Below are 26,235 nucleotides of genomic sequence, written 5' to 3'. Positions count from 1 at the left end.
TCTGAATATCAGTAATCATAAATTTGTTTGCTGGGATATTCACATTAACAAAGATCTATGAGGATGATTGTAAAACTGGATTCTAGACTTTTCTGACTGACACTCATTCCAACTACAAATCACTTTATCTGATCTCCGTCTCCAAGATACCTGGAAGCTGATGGAAGGCTGGGTAAATTCTCTAATTTAACCAGAAGGACTCGGCTGTTTTCCTTAAATCTGACACAAGCAAGGGACAAGTCACAGGAGGGGAAAAAAAAAAAAAAAAAAAAAAACACCCAGAATAAATCATAGTCTTTAAACAATTAGAATTTTACTTTATTTCAGAATAAGTTTACAGTTGAAAAATGCTGTTTACTAAAGCCACAACAGTATTCATATGGACAAAACTTTTGTAGCAAAACCCTGGTACGTGAGCATTAGTAATTTGAATACTATATGGATATAGAAGATATTTAAAAACGGAAATAGTGTATTCCAAAGGCTGTAAGAGGCACAATATATAGCTTGTATTGGGTCTGCAAGCATTATGCTATAATTCAGTGCATGTGATCCAAGAAGTTGCAGATTTTTAGCTCTATGGACTGAAGAGACACAAACGCATATTGTAGTTACTCTTGGGTTGAAAAAGCGTGGACCACGAAGACCGCAAAACAGCAGCAGCGAGCCAAAGCAACCAACAACTGCTTACGTTTTAGAAGAAGTCATATGTCTATGGCTTTTTCACATTTCTTTCTGAGACTGGCTAGCAAGTAGAGCATTAAAGACATCACTTACAGGTTCAGAACTGGAAAACAGAAGTTGAGCGTGATCTTTAGGGGAAAACTGTGAGGTATTATAAATATGTCAAGGAAAACGGCTTTCCTCCCACCAACTTTTTGGCATAAAAATTTTATGCATGAAAGTTTTTCACGCAACATGGCAGAAAAAAAAATTTACGATGACTAATCAGAATTTATTTTTGGTTTTAAGTAACTATAAAGAATATAGTCTTCCAAGGACCAAGAAAGTAAATTTGACCATTAATACGGAACGTTCTTATTTTTTAAAAAAACAATGTGGGCTGAAATATGTATCCACGCTCACAGTGTGTTCATGCTGATACAGGTGAACGTGTGATCAAAAATACGAAAAACTGTACACTCTTCAGGGTGCACTGTTACTATCTATCATACTGAAATTATCTAAAAGGTAAAAAGGTACATCTTAGGCTCGCGAAGATTTTATTTTTCAACTAGCAAGTAAACATAAAAGTGAATCATGCAGTATTTTTACCTGTTACTGTGTTCATGATATGAGGGGAGCAGAATTCTTTTTTTTTTTTAACCTTTAAATCTATAATGCTCACAAGTCACGTGGCACTAAAATCACACATGAAGGCAAACCATGAAGAAGCACTAAATCCTTCACAATGCCCACGCCAGCGTGCCAGGAACGGCACCAGCACGGAATTCCTGGCAGCCCACCAAGGCAGCAAGGGCCACTGCGACTTCTAAGTCTTCCACACGGCTTTTCCTTTTCTTCCTGGATATGGGAGGTTCAGGAAATCGGGATTCGCTGTCACTGGAGGTTAGGCTAGAATTTCTGCAGGTTCAGTGACCAGCTTGGATCCATTCCACGTCGTCTTGAACTGTTCAGGAACAGGAAATTCTCTCTGGAAGAAGAACAAAGCCATTTAAACGACTGAGGCTTCCTGTGGAAAACAGGCGGGCTTGATGCCCTATGATGGGCAAGGAAATTTTATCGAACCCAAACCCAGATTGTGGCGATGCCTCTGTTCTTCCCTGCAGGAATCATTTCAGTGTCATGGGAAGACTGGCAATGGACAAAACTCTTATAGCAAAACCCTGGTGCATGGGCATTAGTAATTTGAATATTATATGAATATAAAACAAACAAAAACCAAACCCGTTGCCGTCGAGTCGATTCCAACTGACAATGGCCCTCTAAGACAGAGCAGAACTGCCCACAGGGTTTCCAGGGAGCAGCTGGTGGACTCAAACTGCTGACCTTTTGGTGAGCAGCCACGCTCTTAACCACTGTGCCACCAGGGCTCCTATATGGATATGGAAGATAATAAAAACATGGAAACGGTGTATTCCAAAGGTACGATATCTATGCTTGTGTTGGGTCTGCAAAAACGTGCAGATTTTTTAGCACTATGGACTGAAAAGGCACAAACAAATATCATAGTTAACTCTTTGTTTTGCAAAAGCATGTACTATCAGGACTGTGGCTGTGTGCCGCACGTATTCAGAACCAGGCATTCGTTAAAGCACCGGGCATATATGACCTCAGTTAACTCTCTGCAACCACCCTGTGAGCTAGGCTTCATGGAGACCCCATCTACAGGAAACAGAGGTCTGGCAAGGTCAAGAGACTGGCCCAAGATGGTATCACTAACACACAGAGAAGCCAGAATCCAAACCTAGATGGTCTCTCTTAACCATCACTCTCTCGACCAAACTCCAACACACACGTGACTCACCTGGGCATCTTGATAAAGTGCGATTCTGATTCAGTAGGTCTGGGGAAGGGAATGGGAACCTGCATTTCCAGCAAGCTCCCAGGTGGAGTTGAGGCTGTTGGTCCCTGATCAATTTTTTTTTTTTAAAACAAGAGGTTTATTTAAACGGCAAGATGCTTGACTTGAAGGGGGAAAGTATCTAGGATTCATTTCTTTTAGAGCAGTTTATCCCTACTTAAAGGGGAGCTCTGGTGGCACAGTGGTTAAGAGCTCAGGCTGCTAACCAAAAGGTTGGCAGTTCAAATCCTCCAGCCGCTCCTTGGAAACCCTACGAGGAAGTTGTACTCTGTCCCATGGCATCGCTATAGTTGGAATCGACTGGACAGTAATGGGTCCGAGCCCTGGTGGCACAGTGGTTAAGAGCTACTGCTGCTAACCAAAAAGTCAGCAGTTTGAATCCACTAGGCGCTCCTGGGAAACCCTATGGGGCAGTTCCTATATAGGGTCGCTATGAGTCAGAATCGACTCGATGGTAACGGGTTTGGTTTGGTTATACTTAACCCAGCAAAGGGTTAAAAAAGGGAGCCCTGGTGGCACAGTGGTTAAGAACTCGGCTGCTAACTAAAAGGTCACCAGTTCAAATCCACCAGCTGCTCCTTGGAAACCCTATGAGGCAGTTCTGTGCCTTACAGGGTCACTATGAGTTGGAATTGACTCGGGGGCAACGGGTATTAACAGGTTTTTTCAAGACAGATTGGAGCCCTGGTGGCACAGTGGTTAAGAACTGGGCTGCTAACCAAAGGTTGGCAGTTTGAATCCACCAGCCGCTCCTTGGAAACCCTATGAGGTAGTTCTACTCTGTCCTATAGGTTCGCTAAGAGTTGGAATTAACTCAACTGCAATGGGTTGGCTGGTTAGGAAGACAGATGGCCCTAGATATAACAGCTACGTACAAAAAAAGTTATAAAATTGTCTTTGGTTTTACAGTGATAAAGGAAAACCATTAAAATTCTCCAGTTGAACGCGGTATGCAAGGATTATTTATGTCGTTTTTTGTTGAACAGTGAGAGCAAAATAACTTACTGTAATATACAGATAAGAGCTGAATGGGCATGCCACTAATGGGGAAAGGGGGTATTTTCGCAGAACCAGGATTGTTCCCCATCCCATCTCTATTTGATGTCGATCAAAACATACCATTGGCCATTTAGTTAAAAAAAAAAAAGACGCAATATGTTTGTGCACGTATACCAGTTACTTTATGTACAGTAAAGGAATGGAGAAGGGGCCAGTGAAAGAATAGAGAAAACAATACTGGTAGTCAGGATGTGGTTTTCTAATTGCGTGTATTCTCCGTCTGTAGGCACAGAGTTCTGGAGTCAAGTAGTAGCTTGCGTCTTCTTAGCAGACACCTGTCTGCTGCTGGAACACATCAACTGCATCTTCAGCCTCCAGGTCCCACTGGCCACGTGTGTCTGTCTCACTGACTGGCTGGCTGCCCATCAGACTGGGATCTCATCTGCCCGTTGACGAACCTTGCTCATAATAGGCTTCCATTAACTTACTAAGAGGTGCGCGCCTCTTCATCTTTAACCGCACCACAGGACTATCCTGCCCTGCCATCTGCAAGTTAATACGATTGTTGTTCTCAGTTGTTCTCAGTCTTGCCTCCTTCCCGGGGTTTTTTTGTCAGCCATGGTGAGCGCCAGAGTCTCCTCAGCTGCCGCTTCACAAAAGAGGTACCAGCTCTGCAGCGAACAAGCACACAAGCAAAGCTGGGGCGGCAGAAGCCCTGCTCACACTTTGAGGAGCAAGGCTTTATCCTAGTGTTACCTGGCTACTCTGGAGACCCGGTGTGGTGCATCACTCGGCTGCTGACTGAAAAGCTGGTGGTTTGGCTTTACACAGAGGCGCCTTGGAAGAAAGGCCTGGTGATCTACTTCTGAAAAATCAGCCATTGAAAACCCTGTGGAGCACAGTTCTACTCTGACACATGTGGGGTTGTCATGAGGCAGAACTGACTCAACAGCAACTGGGTACCTGCCTACCTGAAGTACAAAAATGTGCTTAGAGTTGCATATAATTTTTTTACCCTGCACACGGCCACCCTACTCCTCCCTTTGGTACACACACACACAGAAAGGTACAGAATAGCTAAAATAAAACTCGTGTGGAATCTCCCCTTTCCCCAGAGAGTGGTTCTCTAGTCATTTCACAAGGGGATGTAAAAGGAGAGCCAGGGGCAGCCTTCATGGCCCTGACTGCTGTGGCGTCAGTGGATTTATTGTACAGTGTTGGTCGAAATCCAATGCGTCCGATAAACTGATGCTGTTCTCATCCGCTGGTGAGATGGGATGTTTCAGTGGACTACGCCCATGAGCATATATCTTCCCAGATGTAGACCCCAATGACATCTTTTGGAAGAAGCAATTTATTTATTTTTTTTAAAAGGGAGGGCCCTTGCTGTAGTGAGTAATGAATTCTCCTTGAGTGAAATCTGCAGTGGAAAATCTTAAGACTAAGCAAAGAAGCAAAGAAGCCAGAGTCTTTAACAACCTAGTGTGTGTGTGTGTGTGTGTGTGTGTGTGTGTGTGTGTGTGTGTGTTGGAGAGGTGGGTAGCTGGTATACCTTCTGGGACTCTTCTTGAGAGTCAATGGGGGCTTGGTTCTGGTTCTTCAGCATCAGGCCAAGTGGAGAATGCTCTGGAGCGAAGGCATTCTTTGACAGTCCCTGCACCGCGGCCATTTCCAGTCTTTCCTGGAGATGACAGAAGTATGATGGCAGCTCTCCGAGAGACTGATTTCTTTCTGGATGAACCATCCTTGCCGTCCATTTCCAGATCCCAGTCCCCGTGGCAGGACGTCCTCTGTATTTCTCCCTACCACCTCAACTGGAAAATGCATGAAGAGGGCCGTGTGCTCAGGACACAAGGTAATGGTCTGTAGGTCAAACTTTGCTTTTTCAGCATCAAAGCTCAGGCTTTGACTTAGACTCATGTTTGACGCCCGCGGATCTCCATCTTGGCTCCATAGGAGAATCACCTGGGAAGCTCTAAAAAATACAGATCCTGAGCGTCACTCCCAGAGATGCCAGCTTAATTGGTCAGGATGCTCATCCAAACCCCACTGCCTTTCTTAGCAGGTCCAATTCCCATGCAGCTGAGCCTTCTGCTTAAACGGCTGCCAGGACCAGAGAGCCCTCTAATTGTTGGCTTTCTTGCTCTGAAGCTCTTCTCCTGTACTGGCTTCAGCTCTTCAGCAGGGTTTTTTAAAAAAATTTTTATTGTGGTAAAATATATATAACAACACATTTACCATTTTCACCAATTTTAAGGGTACAATTCAGTGACATTCGTTACATTTGCCATGTTGTGCAACCATACCACTGTCCATTTCCAAATGTTTTCCACCACCTTTAGCAGAAACTCAGTACCTATTAAGTCATAACCCCAATTCCCACCCCTCCCCCCGCCCTCTGGTAACCCCTGATAAACTTTTGTCTCGACGCATTTGCCAAGTCTAGGTATTTTATGTAAGTGGGGTCATACATTTTTTGTCCTTTTGTGAGTGACTTATTTTACTCAGTGTAATGTTTCAAAGTTCATCTATGTTGTAGCATGTATTAGAAATTCATTTCTCTTTATGGCTGAGTACTATTCCGTTGTATGGGTATACCACATTTTGTTTATCCATTCATCTGTTGGTGGTCGGTTGGGTTGTCTCCACCTTTTGGCTGTTGTGAGTAATGCTGCAATGAACACTGTTGTACAAGTATCTGAGTCCCTGCTTTCAAGTCTTTTGGGTCTGTCTCTAGGAGTGGAATTGCCGGGTCTTCAGGAGTCTTCTAGGCAGAGAGCCTAAGAGATGCTCTTCTCTAGCTCAGGGTGGGCTGACCACACACCTAGTAGTGAAGCATGGTCCAGTGCTTTCAGAGTTCTGTTTTTGAAACTAGAATGATGACTTTGAGGATGGCGAAGGGCTCTGCAGAGCTAAAGAACTTTCTGACAGGTGGGGAGAGGAGAGAAGGGGCAGGAGTCATGCTGTCTGCCTGAGGAAGTCTCCCTGCGTGCCGACAGCTGTACAGAGGGCTGGGGATGGACTTGCAGGCTGATGTGGGTCCCCTCCCAAGGTCTGCCTGCTCAGTTAGGCTTTCTCCCATCCTCCCGTGTTCACTGGGCCCCTGCGCAGTTAGAATCAGAGTGAATTATCTCTGTATTTACTTTCCTACTTCCAAGAAGCAACGACTGGTAAGTTCTCCAGCTTCACCACACTGCCTGATCAAGAAAGTGTTATTATTTGTACTTCCTTTTTCATTTGTGAGAATATCTGCATGCTTCTTTCAGAAGCTACTTTGTTTAGGAATGGAGGCAAAGAAAATAAAGGGTGGCGAGGTCACGTAGGCTAGGCTAGTGTTTCTCAGAAGGGCTGTTGGTGGACTGCTGGCACTAGAGTCACCTAGGATGCCTCCTAAAAATACACATTCCTGGGCCCCACTCCAAACCTCCCGGATCCAAACTCTAGGTGCAGGGTTGGGAGCTGGCATTTTTCTCAAGCTTCCCAGATGATTCTTATGCCAAGGCTGAGAACCTCTGCCATAAACATACCTGCACAAATCAGTCTATTATCATCCCTCTCCCGTTTGCCTACACCACAAGCAGCAAAAGACTAAAAACCAAACCACCGCCAAGAGTCGATTCCGACTCACAGCGACCCTATAGGACAGAGTAAAACTGCCTTGCAGGGTTTCCAAGGCCATACTCTTACAGGAGCAGATCACCAGGTCTTTCTCCTGCGGAGCGGTTGGTAGGATCGAACTGCTGATCTCTCGGTTAGCAGCTGAGCACTTAACCACTGCACCACCAGCGTTCCTGCCTCCTCTGCAAGCAGCATAGTGGAGGAAAATACTGAGTCCTAAATAACGTGAACTCAGATGCACGGGGTACTTCTGGATAAAAGCTAGCCCACTGAGATAATTATTAGTAAACTGCCTTGCAAGTCACAGATCCAGGAGCGACTGGAATCCATCAAGCAACACACAGGAGAAGAGAGTGTGAAAGGCAATTCTCTAAATTCCTGCCCTGCCTGTGAACTATTCTATCAGTAGAGCTCATAGCTTGGCAGTTGGTTCATCAGTCTCTGCGGATGTTAGTAATGAAGGCTCAAGAAGAATCCTTCAGAGCCTTTTCAAATATACTTACATAGTCACCGTCCTGAGGGATAAGGATGTTCATTTCTGATGACTTGGCACTGACAATCTCACAGTCCAGCGCATCTTCACTGAGGTATATGTGGCAACCTTCCGTCTTATTAATGGAAATCGTTGGCACTTTCCCCATTACCTGATATCAGGAAGGAAAAAAAAAAATCTGAGAGCAAAGCAAAACAATAGAAATCCTTGGTTGTTAGTTGCCATGGAGTTGGTGCCCACTCATGGTGACCTTACGTCCAACAGAACGGAACGTTGCCTGGTCCTGCGCCATCTTCCCGATCGTTGGTGTATTTGAGTCCATTGCGCTGTTCATCTAACGGTCAGCCACTGACAACCCTACGGAGCACAGTTCTACTCTGACACGCATGGGCTCGCCATGAGTCACAATCTACTGGAGGGCAACTGGTTCTTAACAGAAATGATAATGTCCCCAAATCAGTACAATCCATTGATTCCTTTAACGTGGGCTTTACCTTGGGCTTAGCCAGGCATTAGGAATAGTTGGGTCAGGGCTGAGAAGGCTGGTTAATGGCAACTTCTCCAGGCTGAATTGGTGGGTGTCATTTGGGGACAGAATGAAAGGACCACACAAGGGGATTTTCAAATCTCACGGTTTCTTTCCCGAAACAAAATAAAGGGATTGATTTGAAAACAGCAGCTAAACGTTCAGAAAAAGCCTCACAACCTGTGAGTGGATTTCAACCATATATCTGATTTCATGATAAAAGAAACAAGTCACATTGGCTTTTATTTGCTTAAAATTTTAGTTTGGACCAGTCTCTATGCAAATTGGATTAAAACAGGCACTAAATCTTGTCACTTAAGAGGAAATAAATTATTCTGTAATGGAGTAGATTTTTTTTTCCGAATGTAAAAAGAATAAATAAGAAACAGTATAATTCTTTTCACGTAAGTCCTCTGCTGGATAAAAATCTCACTGGTTGAATGTGAGGCTTAAATGAGACAGTGTGTCTAGGTATTTTGAAATGTATTAATTTCGGGAGCCAACACTGGTTCAGGCCGCTCATTATATAGGTAGATAGGACCATACACAAGAGGAGGAGATCTTTTGTATTGTTTACAAATATCTAAGTGCTACAAAAATTCTGATGGGTTTTAAATTTCTCTCCCAACAATCGGTTTTCAGATGGATGTCCCCCCAGATCTCCAGAGGGGCAGACTATTTCCCCCACTACCGACCGTATTACAGCTCTATAATGTACCTTCTTGTAATGGTGATTGAGCTGATAAAGAGAGCTTCTCTTTCACACTGAAGAAAGAGGACTGGATTGCAAACCAGAGGAGCAAAGCCTTCTGATGGTGCAGGTGATGCGAAGCGTTCCTTGGGGGAGTCTAGCCGGTCGCCACGGGTTTTCTCCTCTCTCCTTAGAAACTGAACGCTGAGTTGGAATGGAGACCCAGCGCCCAAAAAGGCAGAGGTTGTTTAAGGCCAAGTAAGTGGCAGGGCTCTGCCATGGATTGAATAATAATAGTATACAGAGAATGTGTCATCAGTCATGTGTTGGTCATTTCGGGATTTGCTTATTTTATAATGATGAAGAGGAATTTACATACTGGCCAGAACTGTATTTATAATACCAGGCCAGTAAAGAGAAAGATGTTGTCAGTGAGTTTTAGCTGATCCATTTATGAGACAGAGTGGGGCCACACAAGGTAAGAGCATTGTGCCAATGCATTTTATTTCTGTGTCCATGCTGCTATATTATGTAAAAAAATACTGAAATACCGTACGTACTTGAAAAGGCAATAGCAGAATTAAAAAAATAGCCCTGGCACATTAAGATGTCATTTCCACAGCACTGTGGTCAATGGTGCGTTGCTCTTGTTACTCGCTGCTGTCCAGTCGGCCCCCGACTCACGATGACCTCAAGCACAAATGAACTAAACGCTGCCCAGCCCTGTGTCACCACCATGATCTGCTGCCGATCTGACTGTTGCGATCGACTGGGTTTTCACTGGTTTTTTGGAAGCAGATCACCAGTCTGTCTTGGTCTGGAAGCTCCACTGAAACCTGTTCAGCATCATAGCAACATGCAGGCCTCCACGGGCAGGTGGTGGCTGCCCATGAGGCATTGGCCAGGAATCAAACCCGGATACTGCATTACAGTAGATTATCTACGTCTTTCTCCTCTGGTAGTCTGTGAACAAGGAGCCCTGGTGGTGCAATGGTTAAGTTCTTGGCTGCTAACCAAAGGTTGGTGGTTCAAACTCACCAGTGGCTCTGCTGAATGAAAAGACCTGGAGATCTGCTCCCAAAAAGATCACCACCTAGGACCCCCTAAGGGGCAGCTCCCACGGGCTCGTTGTGAGTCAGAGCTGACTCCACAGCACTCGACAATGGCCGTCTGGGAACACTTTGACAACAGAGAATGTTTCTTTCTTATCGGTAGAACTGGGCCAAAGGGCAGCTCCTCTGCTGAGTGACAGGAGATGAGGGGCCTTGTCCAGGTCAATGCTCTAAACAAGAACTCACTGCCGTCGAGTCAATTCCGACTCATAGCGACCCTATAGGACTGAGTAGAACTGCCCCATAGGGTTTCCAAAGAGCAGTTGGTGGATTCTAACTGCCGACCTTTCGGTTTGCAGCTTGCACTCTTAACCACTGCGCCGCCAGGGCTCCTGGTGAATGCTCTAGCATTTTTAAATGTTTCTGTATCAATTCTGTTTTTTGTGGATTTATTTTTCCATACAAAAGTAAAAAAAAAAAAAACTTTTGAATATCTTAGTCTCTTTTCTTTCGCATAAGTTGTACTATTTTCCAAGGACAGTTTGCCAGAAATAGAATTACTGGGTCAAATCATATGAACTCTTTGTCCATGCCCCCTTTTTCTTTTAACCTTCCATCTTTTTTGCTTTAACAGCATTAACTGAAATAAATTATTCAAACCAAAAACTTCATCCATTTTCAGTGTACAATTCAGTGATATTTAGTAATGCGGAGTTGTGTAAGCTCATCTACAATTCAGTTTTAGAACATTTCCATCATCCCCAAAATACTCCTAACGCCCATTTACAGTCAATCCTCGTTCTCACCCCCAGGCAACCACTAATCTGCTTTCTGTCTCTTACTGTGTCCAGGCCCAATACACATGAGTTTCAGAAAACATGGCTCCTTGCAAAGTGAGGACAGCTTGTATACAAAATTGAGGAATGTGAAAAATTATAGCTAATTGTGGTATTAATTTCCACTTCTACTATTAGGCAGGTTAGGTAGATTTTCATATATTCATCAATCAATTCAGTTTCTGTGAATTGCCTTACTATTTTTTGCCCATTTTCCCTAACGAGTTGTTAGTCTTTTTTCGATTGATTTAAGTTCTTTACACATTCTGGACAGTAATCCATTTTGATTATCTGCATTGCAATAATTTCTTAAATCCATGGCTTGTCTTTGGGTTTGCATCTGATGTCTTTTGTTGAATATATAATTTTGATTTCAATGAGGTCAGATTCATCAGTTCTTTTCTTTATAGTTTATGCTTTTTAAGCAGAATTAATTTCTTCCCTATCCAAAATCATAAAGATAGTCTTCTATATTTTCTCCTCAAAGTTGAAAAGTATTTCTTTTCACATTTACGGCTTTACTTTTATGTATGGTGTGAGATAGGAATTCAATATTTTTTCCCCACATAGATAATCAATTGTTGTAAAATTTATTCAGTATATCAGGGCTTTCTATTCTAGTTCATTAATCTATTTTTGTATCCTCCCTCCCCCCAGCAATATCACAGTTTAAAATAACTCTTAATATTTGGTCAGCAAGTCCCTTCACCTTGTTCATCTTTTTCAAAATTGTTTTATCTATTTTTGTCCATTTGTCTTCCAAATGAATTTTAAGACCATTTTCATGAAAAACCTGTTGAGATTTTGAGCCAAATTTTATTAAATTTACAGATTAAATAAATGGGAACAACTGATATTGATGTCTTCCTGTCCATTTGTTTACATCTTTTTTCTTTATGAATATCTTGTGTATGTTTTAATTTTTTCCTAGATACCTTATAGTTTTTTAATCTTATTTTGATGACATTTTGTGATATTTATTTGTGGTATTAAAATGCTATTGATTTTTGTATGTTGATATTTTATCCAAGCACCTGGTTGAATCTTCCTTCAGTTTTATAGTTTGTCTGTTGAATCTCCTGGGTTTTTTATAAAGGCAATTGTTTTGTTGGCAAATAAGGACTTTTTTCTTTCTTCTCTTTCCAGTCCTTTATCTCTCAATTCTTTTTCTTGTCTTATTGTATAGTTTATAACCTCTAATACATTATTGAACAGAAGCAGTGACAGGAAATTTTTGTCTTGTTCCTGACTTTAATGGGAATTCTTCTGATGTTTCATAATAAGGTATGAATATTGCCATGGGAAATTGATAGATAACCTTAATCTGGTTACAGAATGTAGCATATCTTTTCTGACTTTTTTCTAGGATTATCAGGTATAGATTGGTCTGTGTGTATATCTATGTTCATATATGTGTATATTTAGAAAAATAAAGTCATGCTCCACATAACGGTATAAGACTGTTCTTTCTTCTTAGCAAGATATCATGGGTATCTCACAGAATTCTCACATTTAAAATTCTATCTTTTAAAATGATCTCCTCTATTACTTCTGAATTTAGAATTTTTTTTCCTTCTAGAAATTCGATGACTATTTAGAACTATTTTCTTCTAGTTTTTGTATGGTTTTATGTCTTATATTTAATTCGTCTGTTTTTTATTTTTGAATGTGATGTATTTACCTTAAATGATACTAACTTTATATATTGTTTCATCAATGCTATTCAACCCAGTTCTGTAAGAATAAAACGGAACTTGAAATAAACTCTCAAAAATGAAGAGGGAGGGGTTAGGTTAAATTATTTCCAAGATACTTTTCAACTATAATGTGCTACAATTACATAATTATGGCTAACTATGTACTCTCATCTCTGCCATAGAATATTACGTCACTGTTGCTATTTATAGTTTTTTTAAGTGAAAAAAATATATATAGTAAAGTAGAAGAAAGCTTGGCCCTTGACATCGGAACTTCACCATCAAAACAGGACTTCAGAAATTATGGACTCATTATTAGACTTCTGTGCACATATCTGTCTCTGAGGAAATGAACTTTTTCTGATGAGGATTGATTTCCTTAACATTTTCATGCATAATACTTTGAAACAAGACGTGTGGATAAATGGGTAAATGTGGTTGTCAGAAATATTATATGGAGAGAGAGCGTTGCCAGAATTTAAGCTTTACGAGGGCAGGCATTTTTGTCTGGCTTGTGCACTGCTTTCCTTAGTGTTAAGAACTGAATATTTATGTGAAAGAGACAAATGTATCCATAGAGACTGTGGCAAGAACGCTTAGAATTTAGGCAGGAGAGAACCTTAACCCCCCTAGCCAGCCTTCTCACGTGTCAGGACAGGGAAGTCAGGGTCAGATATAAAGTGAATTGCCCAAGTGCACACAGCTGGTGACGGCCCGTTGGCACTAGTGCCCAGGTCTCAGGATGCTCAGTTCAGGGCTATTTCCATTAAGTGGACACATGTCAAACCACACCTAAGAGACAGTGAGATGGAAAATGTACCACTGAACGTACTCCAATGAGAAGCGGCGGTGCTGAAGAACCTGGTACAGCAAAAGGGAAAGAGCTAGAAAACCAGTCTTAGCAAACATTGTTAGGAGGTGTCAGAGAGCAAAGGGTAATTAACAGTATGAAAAGCCTGCAGTCAGACACAGACGTTATCATTGGCTGATGCTAAGAAGTCCGCTAGCTTTTAGCGTACTGTAAAATCCCGTCTGACTAAATCAGAATTGCTCCAGAAGCACAGATTTTCTTCTATTTTGCAAATGCAATGCACTCTTATATTTTGGTTTCTAGTTCTGATGATCTCACTGACTCTTTAGAAAACCTTTTCCTCCACCTTACCCAGAACCACGTTTTCTTGGAAAAAACAATCTCTGCAGGAAGGTGTTGTGCTGCTAGCAGAACCTCTTTGTATTTTTATTCATTCATTCATTCCAGTCACTCATTCATCAAACATTTATCGGACACCTACTACGTGCAAGGTTCTGAGGCTATAAATGTTAATTAGACGCCACTTCTAGCCTTGAAATAGCAACGCAAAAATAACCGCAGTGTAGAACGGGATGTGTTTTAAGAAACTGCAGAGGAGGAGCAGACACTAAGAGGAGTCCTGGGGTGGTGCAAACGGTTAACACGCTCGGCTGCTAACTGAAAGGCTGGAGGTTTGAGTCCACCCGGGGGTGACTCAGAAGAAAGGCCTGGCAATCTAATTAGCCACTGATAACCCCGTGGAGCACAGTTCTACTCTGACACACATCATGGCGGTGCCATGCATCAGATCGACTCAACAGCAAGTGGTAACACGAAACTGTAAGATAGGGGTTCGCAGAGGAGGGGATGACAGAGTGGTAGCTTGAAGGACAGGAAACAGCCTTCTAGATGGACGCGGGGAGCAGGGGCTCCCCCTGCAGGCAGAGCAGCTGGAGGGAGCGGAGCGTGACCGTCAGGGCCGCTTACCTGAATGTAAATGTCCTTGGCATTGATCACTTCCACAATGCCCACCACGCTGTCAAACACAAGGCCAAACTTCTTACAGTTGTCTAGGAAAAAAAAAACCTCCATTAAATACACTGCACACGTTTGTACAAAATATCTCACAGGAAGGACAGAGCCTAGTTCTGCCCTACCAATGGTGACGGAGTTGATTTTTCCTTTCATCTGTAGAGTAGACTTGTTGCATTTGAAAATGTAAGCCACTTGTTTCAATTCAGCGTCTGTGATCATAAGGTCATTCCTGTCCTCTTGGTATTCCTACAATGGAAACATATGCCCAGTATGAGAATATATAGAGATGGACTGAATCCACCACGTACTGAAATTACTGTGTATTATGGAGCTCAGTATTACTTACAGCCTTTCAGTGTTTCCTTTCTTGAGGAACCATTTTCTTAGACAGACTAAACCACAGGTCTTACCTTGTCATTGTAATGGCAGAAATAGATACAATCACTGGTAGGAGGTCAGGGTCAATCTTCAAATGGACAGGTGTCAGGAGCCCTGGCTAATGGGTAGGGGTAGGCGGGGATGTGAGAGCTTTGGGTTGAGACCTGGAGGCTGAGTCTGGAGTCAATCATGCTGCGGCACAATCTGCTCTGTCTAGTAGGAGTGGGGCAAATAGGCTGGTGGAGGATCACACAGGGGTCTAAGTACCATGTATTTTCAGGCCCCTTCCAGGGACTTGGAGTCCCTGGGTGGTGCAGACAGTTAATGCACTCAGCTGCTAACTGAAAGGCTGGCAGGTTGAGGCCACCCAGAGGCAAGTCTGGGTGAAATATTAGCCACTGAAAACCCTACAGAGCATAGTTCTACTCTGACGCACACGGGGTCGCCATGAGTTAGAATTGGCTCAATGGCAACTCAACTTTGGTCTTCAATCTTTAGGGAAGCCCCTGGATGGGCGGGGGCCCCCCTTTCATCTACATTCAAAGTGCCTTTGTCCAGTTCACATAGGATTTACCCTGAAATCGGTGGGTGGCAGCAGTACCGTGCAGTTATGTAAGTATCTTCGTCAGTGGGATACAACGAAACACCCTCTCGCTGATCAGGACGGGGCACAGATCTCCCGGTCCCACATGTTCATGGTTTCTCTTGCTGCGTGGTGAGCAGCTGGTGGAAGCATTAAAAAATGCCCCAGTGTCTAATCTAGCTGGTGGCCTCTGCGGCTGTCATTTCACTTTGAGATCCTTAAGACGGTGGTCAGTGGCTTAGCTGCTGGTCCTTTTGTCAGCTCGTGTCAGGAATAAGGATGAAAGGGCATTACTCACCACTCTCCATTTCTTCCCCTCCAGCTCGAACACAGGAGCATGTTTCTGAGGAGGATAAGATGTGGGAGAAGTGGGACTTGGAGTGTGGCTTTTGGTTGGAGATCGAGTTTGTCCTCCTTGAGCCCGTAGGCCGGGATTTTTGTATGTCTTCTGGTCATCTGTGACGTGCCGGAGCCCTAGAAGGGCAACACATAGACACATTTCTTTATATTTTCGGCAGGAGGGAGATGTCCTTAACTTCCTAGATCGTCATGACTAAAACAGCACCAGGATTTCTGGTGACGCTCTTCTCATAAGAGTCTAGTTCTTTCTCAGGGTGAAGATGCAGAGTCTGAGACCTGTATAAATGTAGAACTGATAGAAGCAGTGGAGGTAATTTTTTATTTTGGGAACTTTTTCTTTATGAAGCTGAAGAGGATAGATAAAAATTCTGCAAAACACAAATCACCTCCTCAGAAACATCCCATAGTTTACTTCTTATGTCATGGATAAATCATTCCCCAGACATAGCCTAAAAAATCAAAGCATCCCAGTAAATATATATGAGAGAATGAAATCGACTTGAGGATTACGAGTCCAGTCTTCTACTTTGCAGATGATGCTAAGAGGGGATAGCACAGCCAGCTGGAATTTAGAACTTAGAATTAGGGATTCTTAGCTCCCAGCCCAGAGCACAGGGGCACTTACGTCATAATTCCTATTACCTGTCCGAAGCAAATATGTATTTTCATCTACTTTTTGGCCACATGGCCTTATTGTATAGAATGCATGTGCTTCTGATCCTGATATATTTTAAATGTTCTGTTGATGCCGTCCTGTGCTATCGAGTTGATTTTGACTCAAAGCGACCCCACATGACAAAGCAGAATTGCCCCATCGTGTTTGCTTGGTGTAATCTTTATGGAAGCAGATCACCACGTCTTTCTCCTGCAGAGCCACTCAGTGGGTTCAAATCATCAGCCTTGTGTTTAGCAGCCCAGCATTTAACCATTGTGCCACCAGGGCTCCGTAATGTTCTGTGATAATTACACAGAACCAACTCACAGGCACATAGCAACAACAACTATATATATATGTGTATAAAACCAGTTGTCATCGAGTCGACTCTGACTCATGTGACCCATGTGCGTCAGAGTAGAACTGTGCTCCACAGGGTTTTCAATGGAAGTAGACCACCAGGATTTTCTCTCAAGGCACCTCTGGGTGGATTACACACACACACACACACACACACATGCATGCACGCGCGCACACACACACACACACGCACACACACACACAGGGAGCCCTCCTGGTGCAGTGGTTAACCACTTGGCTGCTAACCAAATGGTTGGCCATTCAAACCTGCCAGCAGCTCTGCCAGAGAAAGATGTGGCCATCTGCTTCCGTAAAGATTACAGCCTTGGAAACCCTATGGGGCCGTTCTACTCTGTCCTACAGGGTCGCTATGAGTCAGAATCGACTCCGTGGCAACGAGTTTGGTATGGGGATATATATCATTGAATGACCTTTGTCCTCATAAGGAATGGTTAATTTAAAAATAAATAAATAAGTAATGGTATATTACCATTATGAATTTTTTAAGTATATTTATATATAATGGTATATTACCATTATTATTTATTTATATATAAAAATATATACCATTATCTATCTATTTATAAATTAACCATTCCTCATGAGGACAGAGGTCCTTTAATGATATAATTCTTTGACAAGCCTGGACACTGCCTGAGGACAGGAGTGTTACTGTGTATAATTTCTGTTTCACGTAATCTGGATGCCTTAATTGCAGAAGACGGGCTGAGGTGGTGATGCAGTACAGGGGCAGAGTTAGAACCCAGAAGCTTTGCGTTCTTCTATCTGTTCCACTCAACAGTCCCCTGAACCAGTCTGCCTGGGGATGAAGCAGACCGTGTGCTTCCCCCTGCCCAGTAGCAGTTCCCGTGTGCTGGGGACCGGGATGGGATGACGGCATATCAGTGTGGGCTCTGGAGGATCTGGTGCCTGGACAGGGAGATGGCCTCCAGGTCCCGCTTTCTCACCTTTTGTAATTGCTTCTCCCTGGTTAAGCTGAGCAAACAAAGCTGAGCGTGAAGGAGAGGGCTCTTCTTTTCCGCCTTCAGTACCAAAAAGCGGAGGTGGCCCTGGAGGAGGCGGAGGCGGAGGGGGAGGAGGAAGGCCAGGCCCAGGGGAGAAGGCGGACGCTGATGCAGTTGATGCCACCGGACCCTGCGGGAGAGGGAAGGTGGAAAACACTGTTTGTATTGAGATGGATGCCGTTGCTAAGAACGGGGACTTCGCCAGTGTCACTCACAACCTGTGGACGACGAGGGAGTGGGCTGAAAACTCACCGACGGAGAGGCCTGAGGCCCAGGAGGGGGATCTGCCCTGGGGACCTGAACGAGGACGTAGCTGTGCAGCCCTGTGTGGGCTTTGCAAGTCCAGGAGACACCGTGCCAACTCAGAGGCAAAGAAAGTCACGGCACAAGTTCACGCCCAAAGCTCAGGATCTGAATAACACGGGGCCTTGGCCGATTTCGGATCCTAAGAAAAACGTGGTCCATTTGGTAAGAGGATTAACCTTTTTGGGACACTGGCAATTGCTACCACCAACAAGAGGGAAAACGGTCAAAAATATGCAATGGTTATTAGATGTTTTTGAACCTTTTTCGAGCAGCTAATGAAAGAGATAATGAAACCCTTTCTCTGGAACTCATTTTTCAAATACGCATGTCTCCAAGTGACCCCCCAAACAGGGAACACATGTGACCTGGATGCTTGGCAAACCTGGAGGGCCCAGGGTCCAGAACCCATCTGATGGTTGGTCCAATGCTGAATGTTAGTGGAGCTGATCTTTCCTGAGTAAGATCTACGCTTATCCTTGTTTTCCCCGCTATGCAAAAGGCAACCTGTGTTTTCAGCATTAAGTTCTAATAAATTCAAGTGGCAGTAAAAGCAAATGGAGGGATTAGTATTTTTTTTAAATTAATTTTCTGCCTGTATTTTTAATTTTTTTTATCCTTGTGAAGTATTTCAAACATATAGAAAAGTATAGTAAAAAAAGGAATTCATTTTAATGTTTTAAAATGCCCTCATAGATGACTGTTCTTTCAGAGCTTAAAATCAGTAGGACAAACACACATATACAACAGACTTGGGATAAATACCATTCTACTTTTAAACCCAGAAGTAAAACTCTATAGCTATGATAAGGAATTATAAGCTAATCCAATAAAATAAAACAAAAACCAGGAAGCTTAAAAATTGGGAATGATGGAAATGTGGCTCAGGCTCACATATTTTCAATACTAAATACAAAATGTTTGGTTATTGGTGGAAAAAACACATTACCTAGTACTAACTATTAATGAATAAGCATATCTTTATTTTCACCAACAAGCCAGTATTACGAAGTATCAAAATCAGGGTGTTTTCGTCTGTAGTAGTTTTCTGTTGAAAAAAAAGGCATGCTATTTTCAAAATACTTACATATTCCCTATTAAGTGCAGAATTACACTGAAAAGAAAAGATTCTTCTCTTATTCAGAGTGCACGCTGTTATGGATTGAATTATGTCCTCCCAAAATATGTATTATAAATCCTAACCTGTGGTTATAATCTCATTGGGGAATGGGTTGTCTTTGTTATGTTAATAGGCAGGATTAGTGTAAGGGAGCAGAGAGAGAGATGGGGTAAGATAGATGCCCAAACACATGGAGATCTCCAAGGAACCAGGAAGCAGAAGCTAAGAAGCAAAGAACTTCCTGCAGAGCCCACAGAGAGAGAAATCCTTCCCCTAGAGCCAGCACCCTGAATTTGGATTTCTAGCCTTCTAAAATGTAAGAAAACAAATTTCTGTTTGTTAAAGGTACCCACTTGTGGTATTTCTGTTACAGCAGCACTAGATAAGACAGAATTTGGTACCGAGAGTAGGGTGTTGCTCTAACAGATACCTAAAATATGGAAGTGGTTTTGGAATTAGATAATGGGTAGAGGCTGGAAGATTTTCAAGGTGCCTAATAGTGAAAGCCTGGATTGCCTTGAAGAGACTGTTGGTAGAAACGTGGATGTCAAAGGCAATTCTGGTGAGGTGAGGAAAGCTATAGAGAAAGTAATGTCTTAGAGAATACATACGGCGCCAACAACAAAACGTTGCTAGAAATGTGGATGTTGAATGCGCTTCTAGTGAGCCTTTAAAAGAAAATGATAAACACGTGATTAGACAATGGAGGAAGGGTGATGTTTTTTATGGAGTGGCAAAGAACTTGTCCAAATTATGTTCAAATGTTTGGTGGAAAGTAGAACTTGTAAGTGATGAACTTGGATATCTGGCTAATGAGGTTTCTAAGCAAGATCTTAAAGGGGCCGTGTGGTTTCTGCTTGCTGCTTATAGTAAAATGTGAGAGCAAAGCGATGGACTTAAAAACGAACTGTGAAAAATGAAAACAAAACTTAAAGATATGGAAAATTCTGTTGTACAAACTGAGAACATGTGTCCTAGAATTTTCACCAAGGACATGGCTACACAATCTTTTTTAAAGAGATTAAGCCTGTGACTGATGGATCAAACCAACTACCACAGCAGAAAACCCATCAGCTTAGACTGAAGGGGACAGAGAAAGAATGAAAGGAAAAAACACTGTCTTCTTCTTGGAATTCTATAGGCAGGAAACAGGCCAAAAGAGCTCTATCTGTTGTCCTCCTAGAAAAGAAAAGGACTATCCCTGGAAGAGCTCTGAGATCAGCAGAACTGTTGGAAGAACCATGGGAAGCAAGGCCTTCTTGGTTTCAAAGGGTGGGGACATGGTCTCCTGGATCTCAAAGGGTGAGGCCACAGCCTCCTAGGTTTCAAAGAGTCAGATCTTTGCCAGCTCGGTTCCAGAGTGTGGGGCTGCCAGTAAGATGTGCCAGGGGATGGGGCCACCACCCAAAGCTGAGGGGGTGGGGCTTCCATGCTCAAGGGTCAGAAGAATGGGGCCTGTCAGGGCTGAGGGGGTGAGGTCGCCACTCAGACGGACTAGTAGAATGGGGCTGCCCAAAGCCAAGGGAACAGAGTTGCCATGCCAGAGGGCCTGGAAGGTGGGGCTGAAGCTCAGGGTCGAGGGGCCAAGGACCTCCATCCAGAATCCAGAGGCCAACACCCAGAGTCTGGAGGGCACAGCCGTTGCCCAGATGATCTCAGAGAACAGAGGATTATTTTCAAGCCTTGAGAGCTAATGTCATTTGTTCTGCTGGGTTTTGGACTTGCCTGGTGCCTGTTATCCCTTCTTTCCCTCCAATTTTTCCCATTTGTAATGGAAATGTCTACCTTGTGCCTGTTCCATCATTGTATTTTGGAAACAGATAACTTGTATTCTAGATTTCACAGTGTCTTAGGCTGGATTCTCTAGAGAAGCAAAATCAGTGAAGCGTATATATGTATGTGTGTATATATATGTATATATCTATATTTTTCTATCTATCTATCTAGATAGAGATTTATTTCAAGGAAATGGCTCACACAGTTGTAGGGTCTAGAAAGTTCCAAGTCTGTAGGTCAGGCTGGAGGCTTCTCCTGACTCACATAGCTGCAGGGGCTGGTGAACCCAAGATTGGCAGGTCAGATGGAGGCCTCCGGCTCACAGATTGCAGAGGCTGACAAATCCCAAAATCGGCAGGTAAGCTGCTAGCTCAAGTTTGAAGAAGCAGAGGTCAGATGAGGAGCCAGGTGCAGGGCCCAGAGCAAGCAAAAGCCAGCAAGCTTTGCCAGAAAGTCCACCTATATTGGATGCAGGCCACACCCCCAAGGAAACTCCCTTTCAACTGACTAGCTGCTCATAGCAGATCTCATCCTGGAGGTGATTTACATCGTATCAGATTTCATTATGGAGGTGATAACATCATTACATAACTGCCAAACCACTGAGAATCATGGCCCAGCCAAGCTGACGCACAACCTTAATCATCACACAGGTTCACAGATGAAGAGGAATTTTGCCCCGGGATGGAATACACCTAAAGTCTTACCCATATTTGAGTTAGATGATTCCAAAGATGAGATTTTGGACTTGGTGTTGATTGAAGACTTTTAGGACAACGTGATGGGTGAATGTATTTTGCATGTGGGAAGGACATGAAAGTTTGGGGGCCAAAGGATGGAATGTTATGGACTGGATTATGTCCTCCCAGACTATGTGATGTAAATCCTAACCTCTATGTCTGTGGTTATAATCCCATTTGGGAATGGGTTTTCTTTGTTATGTTAATAGGTAGGATTAGTGTAGGGTGTATCTTGAGTCAATCTCTTTTGAGATATAAGAGAGATTAAACAAGGGAAGAGAGAGAGATGGGGTAAGATAGATGCCAAGCCACATGGAGATCTCCAAGGAACCAGGAAGCAGAAGCTGAAGAAACAAGGACCTTCCTGCAGATCCGACAGAGAGAGAAAGCCTTCTCCTAGAGCAGGCACCCTGAATTTGGACTTCTAGCCTCCTAAACTGTGAGAAAATAAATTTCTGTTTGTAAAGCCACCCACTTGTGGTGTTTCTGATATAGCAGCACTAGATAACTAGATAGATGTCTAGCTGGAGGTCTTGTCTCCTGAAGATATAATTCGCAATTTTTTTTTTTGGTTTGTTTCTAAGAAGGATGGGCCTGATTCCATTAGGATTCTTGGGTCAGGTAGAAAATGACAGCACAGTTCTTGAGACTGACCAATATTTTTTTTTTCAGTATTCTAAATGTTTTATGTTACTGGGGTGAAATTCGAGAATTTGCTTTGAATCATAAAGAGAATATAATATAACCTTTACCCATCAAACGATATTCTAGTCCTCAGCTCCAGATGCTAAGAACCACGCAGTATCACTTTTACTGTAAGCTCGTAATAACTCAGAGCGTAAGTGAAGAACCCCCCCATTGGAAACACTGCAGCTTTATAGTCGTGTTTTGTGGAAAGGCGAGTTGAGGCTACTTCCAACTCTTAGTGGTTCCCTTAGTCTCAGAATTCAGAGCCTCTCTCCAAGAGCCGTGAAGGGACACTAAAACCAATAAAACGCATATTCAGCTTTTTGGAACTTTGATCCATTCAGCTGGCTGATCCCCGAACATCAAACAAAGGATTTACTGCAACAAACATTGAAAATAAAAGCCAAAAAATAAGAGCACTCAGGACTCATTGAAACCCTGCCTCGGACTTTGCCTTTGTACAACCTGGTTCACTCTTGTATGGGCCCAGAGGGAGCACAGTACCGCACTCTGGTTTCCAAGGTTACACTGCAGTTAGCATTCAGGGGCTTTGCTGTACGGAGTGCTCGAAATCAGACTGATAGACATTCTCTGAACTGGATCTCCACGGGCTGCCCCTTGCAGCGCACCTGATCTTGCTTCTTTCTTCTCTTCTCTTTCCATAGGCTATTCCATCACAGGAGACCAAAGCTTTCTGTCTGATCCTACGTGCCTGGCCCCGAGTGATAGTCACACGACTGGAGTCTCAGCCTGTTCCCCCAGAAAACAGAAGGGAAGGGAAGGGAGCCAAAAAGTATGGAAAGTCCCGTGTGTGCCAGGCACTGCTTTTTCTCATCTCTTTCACAGATACATATTTTTTTAATTTAAAAAAAAATGTAGTGAAATATATATAGCAGAACATTTACTATTTCAGCGATGTTTATATGTACAATTCAGTGACATTAATTATGTTCACTGTCTTGTGTAACCATCACCACCCTCCATTTACAAATTCTGTCATCACCCCTAATAGAAACTCGGTATCCCTCCAGAAACACCTCCCGTTTCCCTCTTCTGCCCACTACTGGTAACCGCTGATAAAGTTTCGTCCCTGTGCAGTTGCCTGTTGTAGATATTTCACGTACGTGGGATCATGCGATATTTGTCCTTTCGCGTCTAACTTATTTCACTCAGAATAATGTTTTCAAGTTCATCCACATTGTAGCATATATCACAACTTCATTCTTGTTTACGGCTGAATAATATTCCCTTGTATGGACAGACCACATTTTATTTATTCATTGATCTGTTGATTGACACTTGAGTCGTTTCCACCTTTTTGCTGTTGTGAAAAATGCTGCGGCGAACATTTGTGTGCATGCATCTGTTTGTATCCCTGCTGTCAGTTCTTCTGGGTAAATACCTAGGAGTGGAATTGCTGGGTCATATGGTACATTTCACAGATATTTAATGCTCAGCATATGGCAGACTCTATGCCAGGGGTTCCCAAACTTGTCTGAAGAGCAGCAGCATCTGGGATCTGTTAAAAATCTCAAAACCCAGGCCACATTCTCTGAGGGCTGGGACACAGGCATTCAGATTTTTTGAAGCTTCCTAGGTGATTAAAGATGCAGACAAGTTTAGGAACCGCCGTTCTGTGCTAGGGTTGAGATTAATCTTAATTATCGTAACCATATTCCTCAGACTGAATTGAAATCCCTCTCTTAGAGAACGTGAAATGGAAAATCGGAAAGGCTGATCCAATATTAAACTACCAGTAAATGGCAGACGCATAAATCCTTCAAGCATGTACTTGCTGGAGTCTAAAGCTTTCTTTAGGGAACTCCTTTCTGCTGTAGTCAGTGGACTGTTTTTTTTTAATAGTCTCTAGTTAAATTAACTACAACTCCCTGGTCAGCTGACCATCTTGTGGTGGCTCACGTGTTGTCGTGATGCTGGATGCTGTGTCACCTGTATGTCAAATACCAGCAGGGTCACTCACAGTGGACAGGTTTCAGGGGAGCTTTTAGACTGAGACAGATGAGGAAGAAAGAGCTGGTGATCTACTTCTGAAAATTAGCCGGTGAAAACCCTATGGATCACAACAGGATATAGTGCTGGAAGACGAGCCCCCTAGGTTGGAAGGCACTCAGAATACACGGTGGCAGCAACAATGGACTGAAGCATGCCAGCAAGTGTGAAGACGGTACAGGACCGGGCAACATTTTGTTCTGTTGTACGTGGGGTCGCCATGAGTCAGAGCTGACAACAGCTGACAACAACAATAATCCAGTAACTAAAGGTGTGGGCTGCCTCGACACATAATGGCCTCTGACTTGGATACATAAGACTGAAGTATTGGGAGGTGATGTAACAACCTGCCTGAGTGATTATCTCCTTTACTCCTCACTCCATTGCTCTCATGCAGTAGCAGCTGACGGAGTTCCTACCCTTCCTCTGGAACCAGTCTTGATCCTAAAAGAATATAAGACACCCTGGGTGTTGGCACTGCCACGTCAGCATTGAATGGCCCTTAACACTGGTTTTGTTCGGGTCTGTGCGCTGGTTCTAGAAACTGGCCTCTTGCCTTGTTCATTTTTTTTCTCAGTACCCCGTGGTTGCACTAATGGGGTACTTGTACCCACACCTTGGTCCTCTGCTTAGTGCTCAGATTGTTCTGGAATGGGGTCCTGACCCCTCTCCTGGGAACGAGAGCTTTAAGGGCATTGCCCCTCGTTTCCAAGATAAGAACTCACGGCAGAGGGAACGCACCAGCTCTGTAGACTGAATGAGAAGTAATGGATCAGATCACTTTCCTCCCAGGCAACATGGGAGGGTGGGAGCTCCGAGACAGAGGGGCACCGAAAGAGGGCGGATTTGGCATCCTTTACAGTTTGCAATAGCGCAGTCTGCAGATACAGAGGAATCCCTGGCTGCTGCAAATGGTTACTGCATTTGATTGCTAACCAAAAGGTTGGCAGTTCTAGTCCACCCAGGGGCACCTCGGAAGAAAGGCCTGGCAATTGACTTCCAAAAAATTCAGCCACTGAGAACCCTACGGTGCACAGTTCCACTCTGACACACATGAGGTCGCCATGAGTTGCCTGGTGGCAACTGTATTTTTTTGGAGATATAGAAGGACATCTCCTGGATGGGCAACCTTGCCTGGGAGGTGCCGAGGACGAGGGCTGGGAAAGCCTCTGAGCTAACAGTGCCTGTGCAGGGACCTGAGCGCATCTAGGGGAGTCACCAGGGTAACGTAACAGGCTCTCGTCCCCACTTATTTACCAACCAGGTCTTGAGAAACTGCAATGTTGGCCGCAGACTGCGTCCATCTCTCTGAACAGAGGCTATATGGTCAGATCTACACATGTGGAAGGAAACAAAGATATGTAATGAAAGACGCTGATTCTTGCAAATTATCTGACTGTTTCTGGTCCTTCTTTTTTTTTTTTTAATTGTTGTGCTTTAACTGAAAGTTAACAATTCAAGTTAGTCTCTCATACAAAAATTTATACACACACTGTTATGTGACCCTAGTTGCTCTCCCTAGACTCTGACAGCACACTCCTCCTTTCCACCCGATTTCCCATGTCCATTCAGCCAGCTCTGGACCCTGTCTGCCTTCTCTTCTCATCTCACCTCTGGACAGGAGCTGCCCATTTAGTTTCATGTATCTACTTGAGCTAAGAAGCACACTCTTCATGAGTATCATTTTATGTCCCATAGTCTAGTCTAATCTTTGACTGAAGAGTGGGCTTCAGGAATTGTTTTAGTTCTGGGTTGACAGAGAGTCTGGGGGCCATGCTTTCTGGGGTTCCTCCGGTCTCAGTCAGACCATTAAGTCTGGTCTTTTTACTAGAATTTGAGTTCTGCACCTGATTTTTCTCCTGCTCCATCAGGGACTCTCTGCTGTGTTCCCTGTCGGGCAGTCATTGGTAGCAGCTGGGCACCATCTAGCGCTTCTGGTCTCAGGCTGTTACAGTC

The 26,235-nt window shown here is 43.5% G+C and overlaps 1 protein-coding gene across 2 annotated transcripts in view; it reads right to left on the bottom strand.

Moving 5' to 3' along the window:
- Nucleotides 1-1,570: 1,570 nt before the first annotated feature.
- The window catches only part of CAP2 (cyclase associated actin cytoskeleton regulatory protein 2), a 186,158-nt gene continuing 161,493 nt past the window's right edge, over nt 1,571-26,235 (bottom strand). For both annotated transcript variants that reach the window (XM_004382980.1, XM_012557453.1), the window contains 6 exons: nt 17,587-17,773; nt 15,542-15,717; nt 14,405-14,528; nt 14,235-14,317; nt 7,666-7,806; nt 1,571-1,654 (listed from right to left, as the gene is read on the bottom strand). In XM_004382980.1, coding sequence (XP_004383037.1) covers nt 1,571-1,654; nt 7,666-7,806; nt 14,235-14,317; nt 14,405-14,528; nt 15,542-15,717; nt 17,587-17,773 — 795 coding nt within the window. The remainder of the gene's footprint in view (nt 1,655-7,665; nt 7,807-14,234; nt 14,318-14,404; nt 14,529-15,541; nt 15,718-17,586; nt 17,774-26,235) is intronic.

The sequence above is a fragment of the Trichechus manatus genome, unplaced genomic scaffold (assembly GCF_000243295.1).
Source record: "Trichechus manatus latirostris isolate Lorelei unplaced genomic scaffold, TriManLat1.0 scaffold00103, whole genome shotgun sequence".
In the NCBI taxonomy this organism is placed as follows: domain Eukaryota; kingdom Metazoa; phylum Chordata; class Mammalia; order Sirenia; family Trichechidae; genus Trichechus; species Trichechus manatus.
The sequence above is the reverse complement of the archived record's forward strand: the minus strand, read 5'-3'. Positions and strand labels throughout refer to the sequence as shown.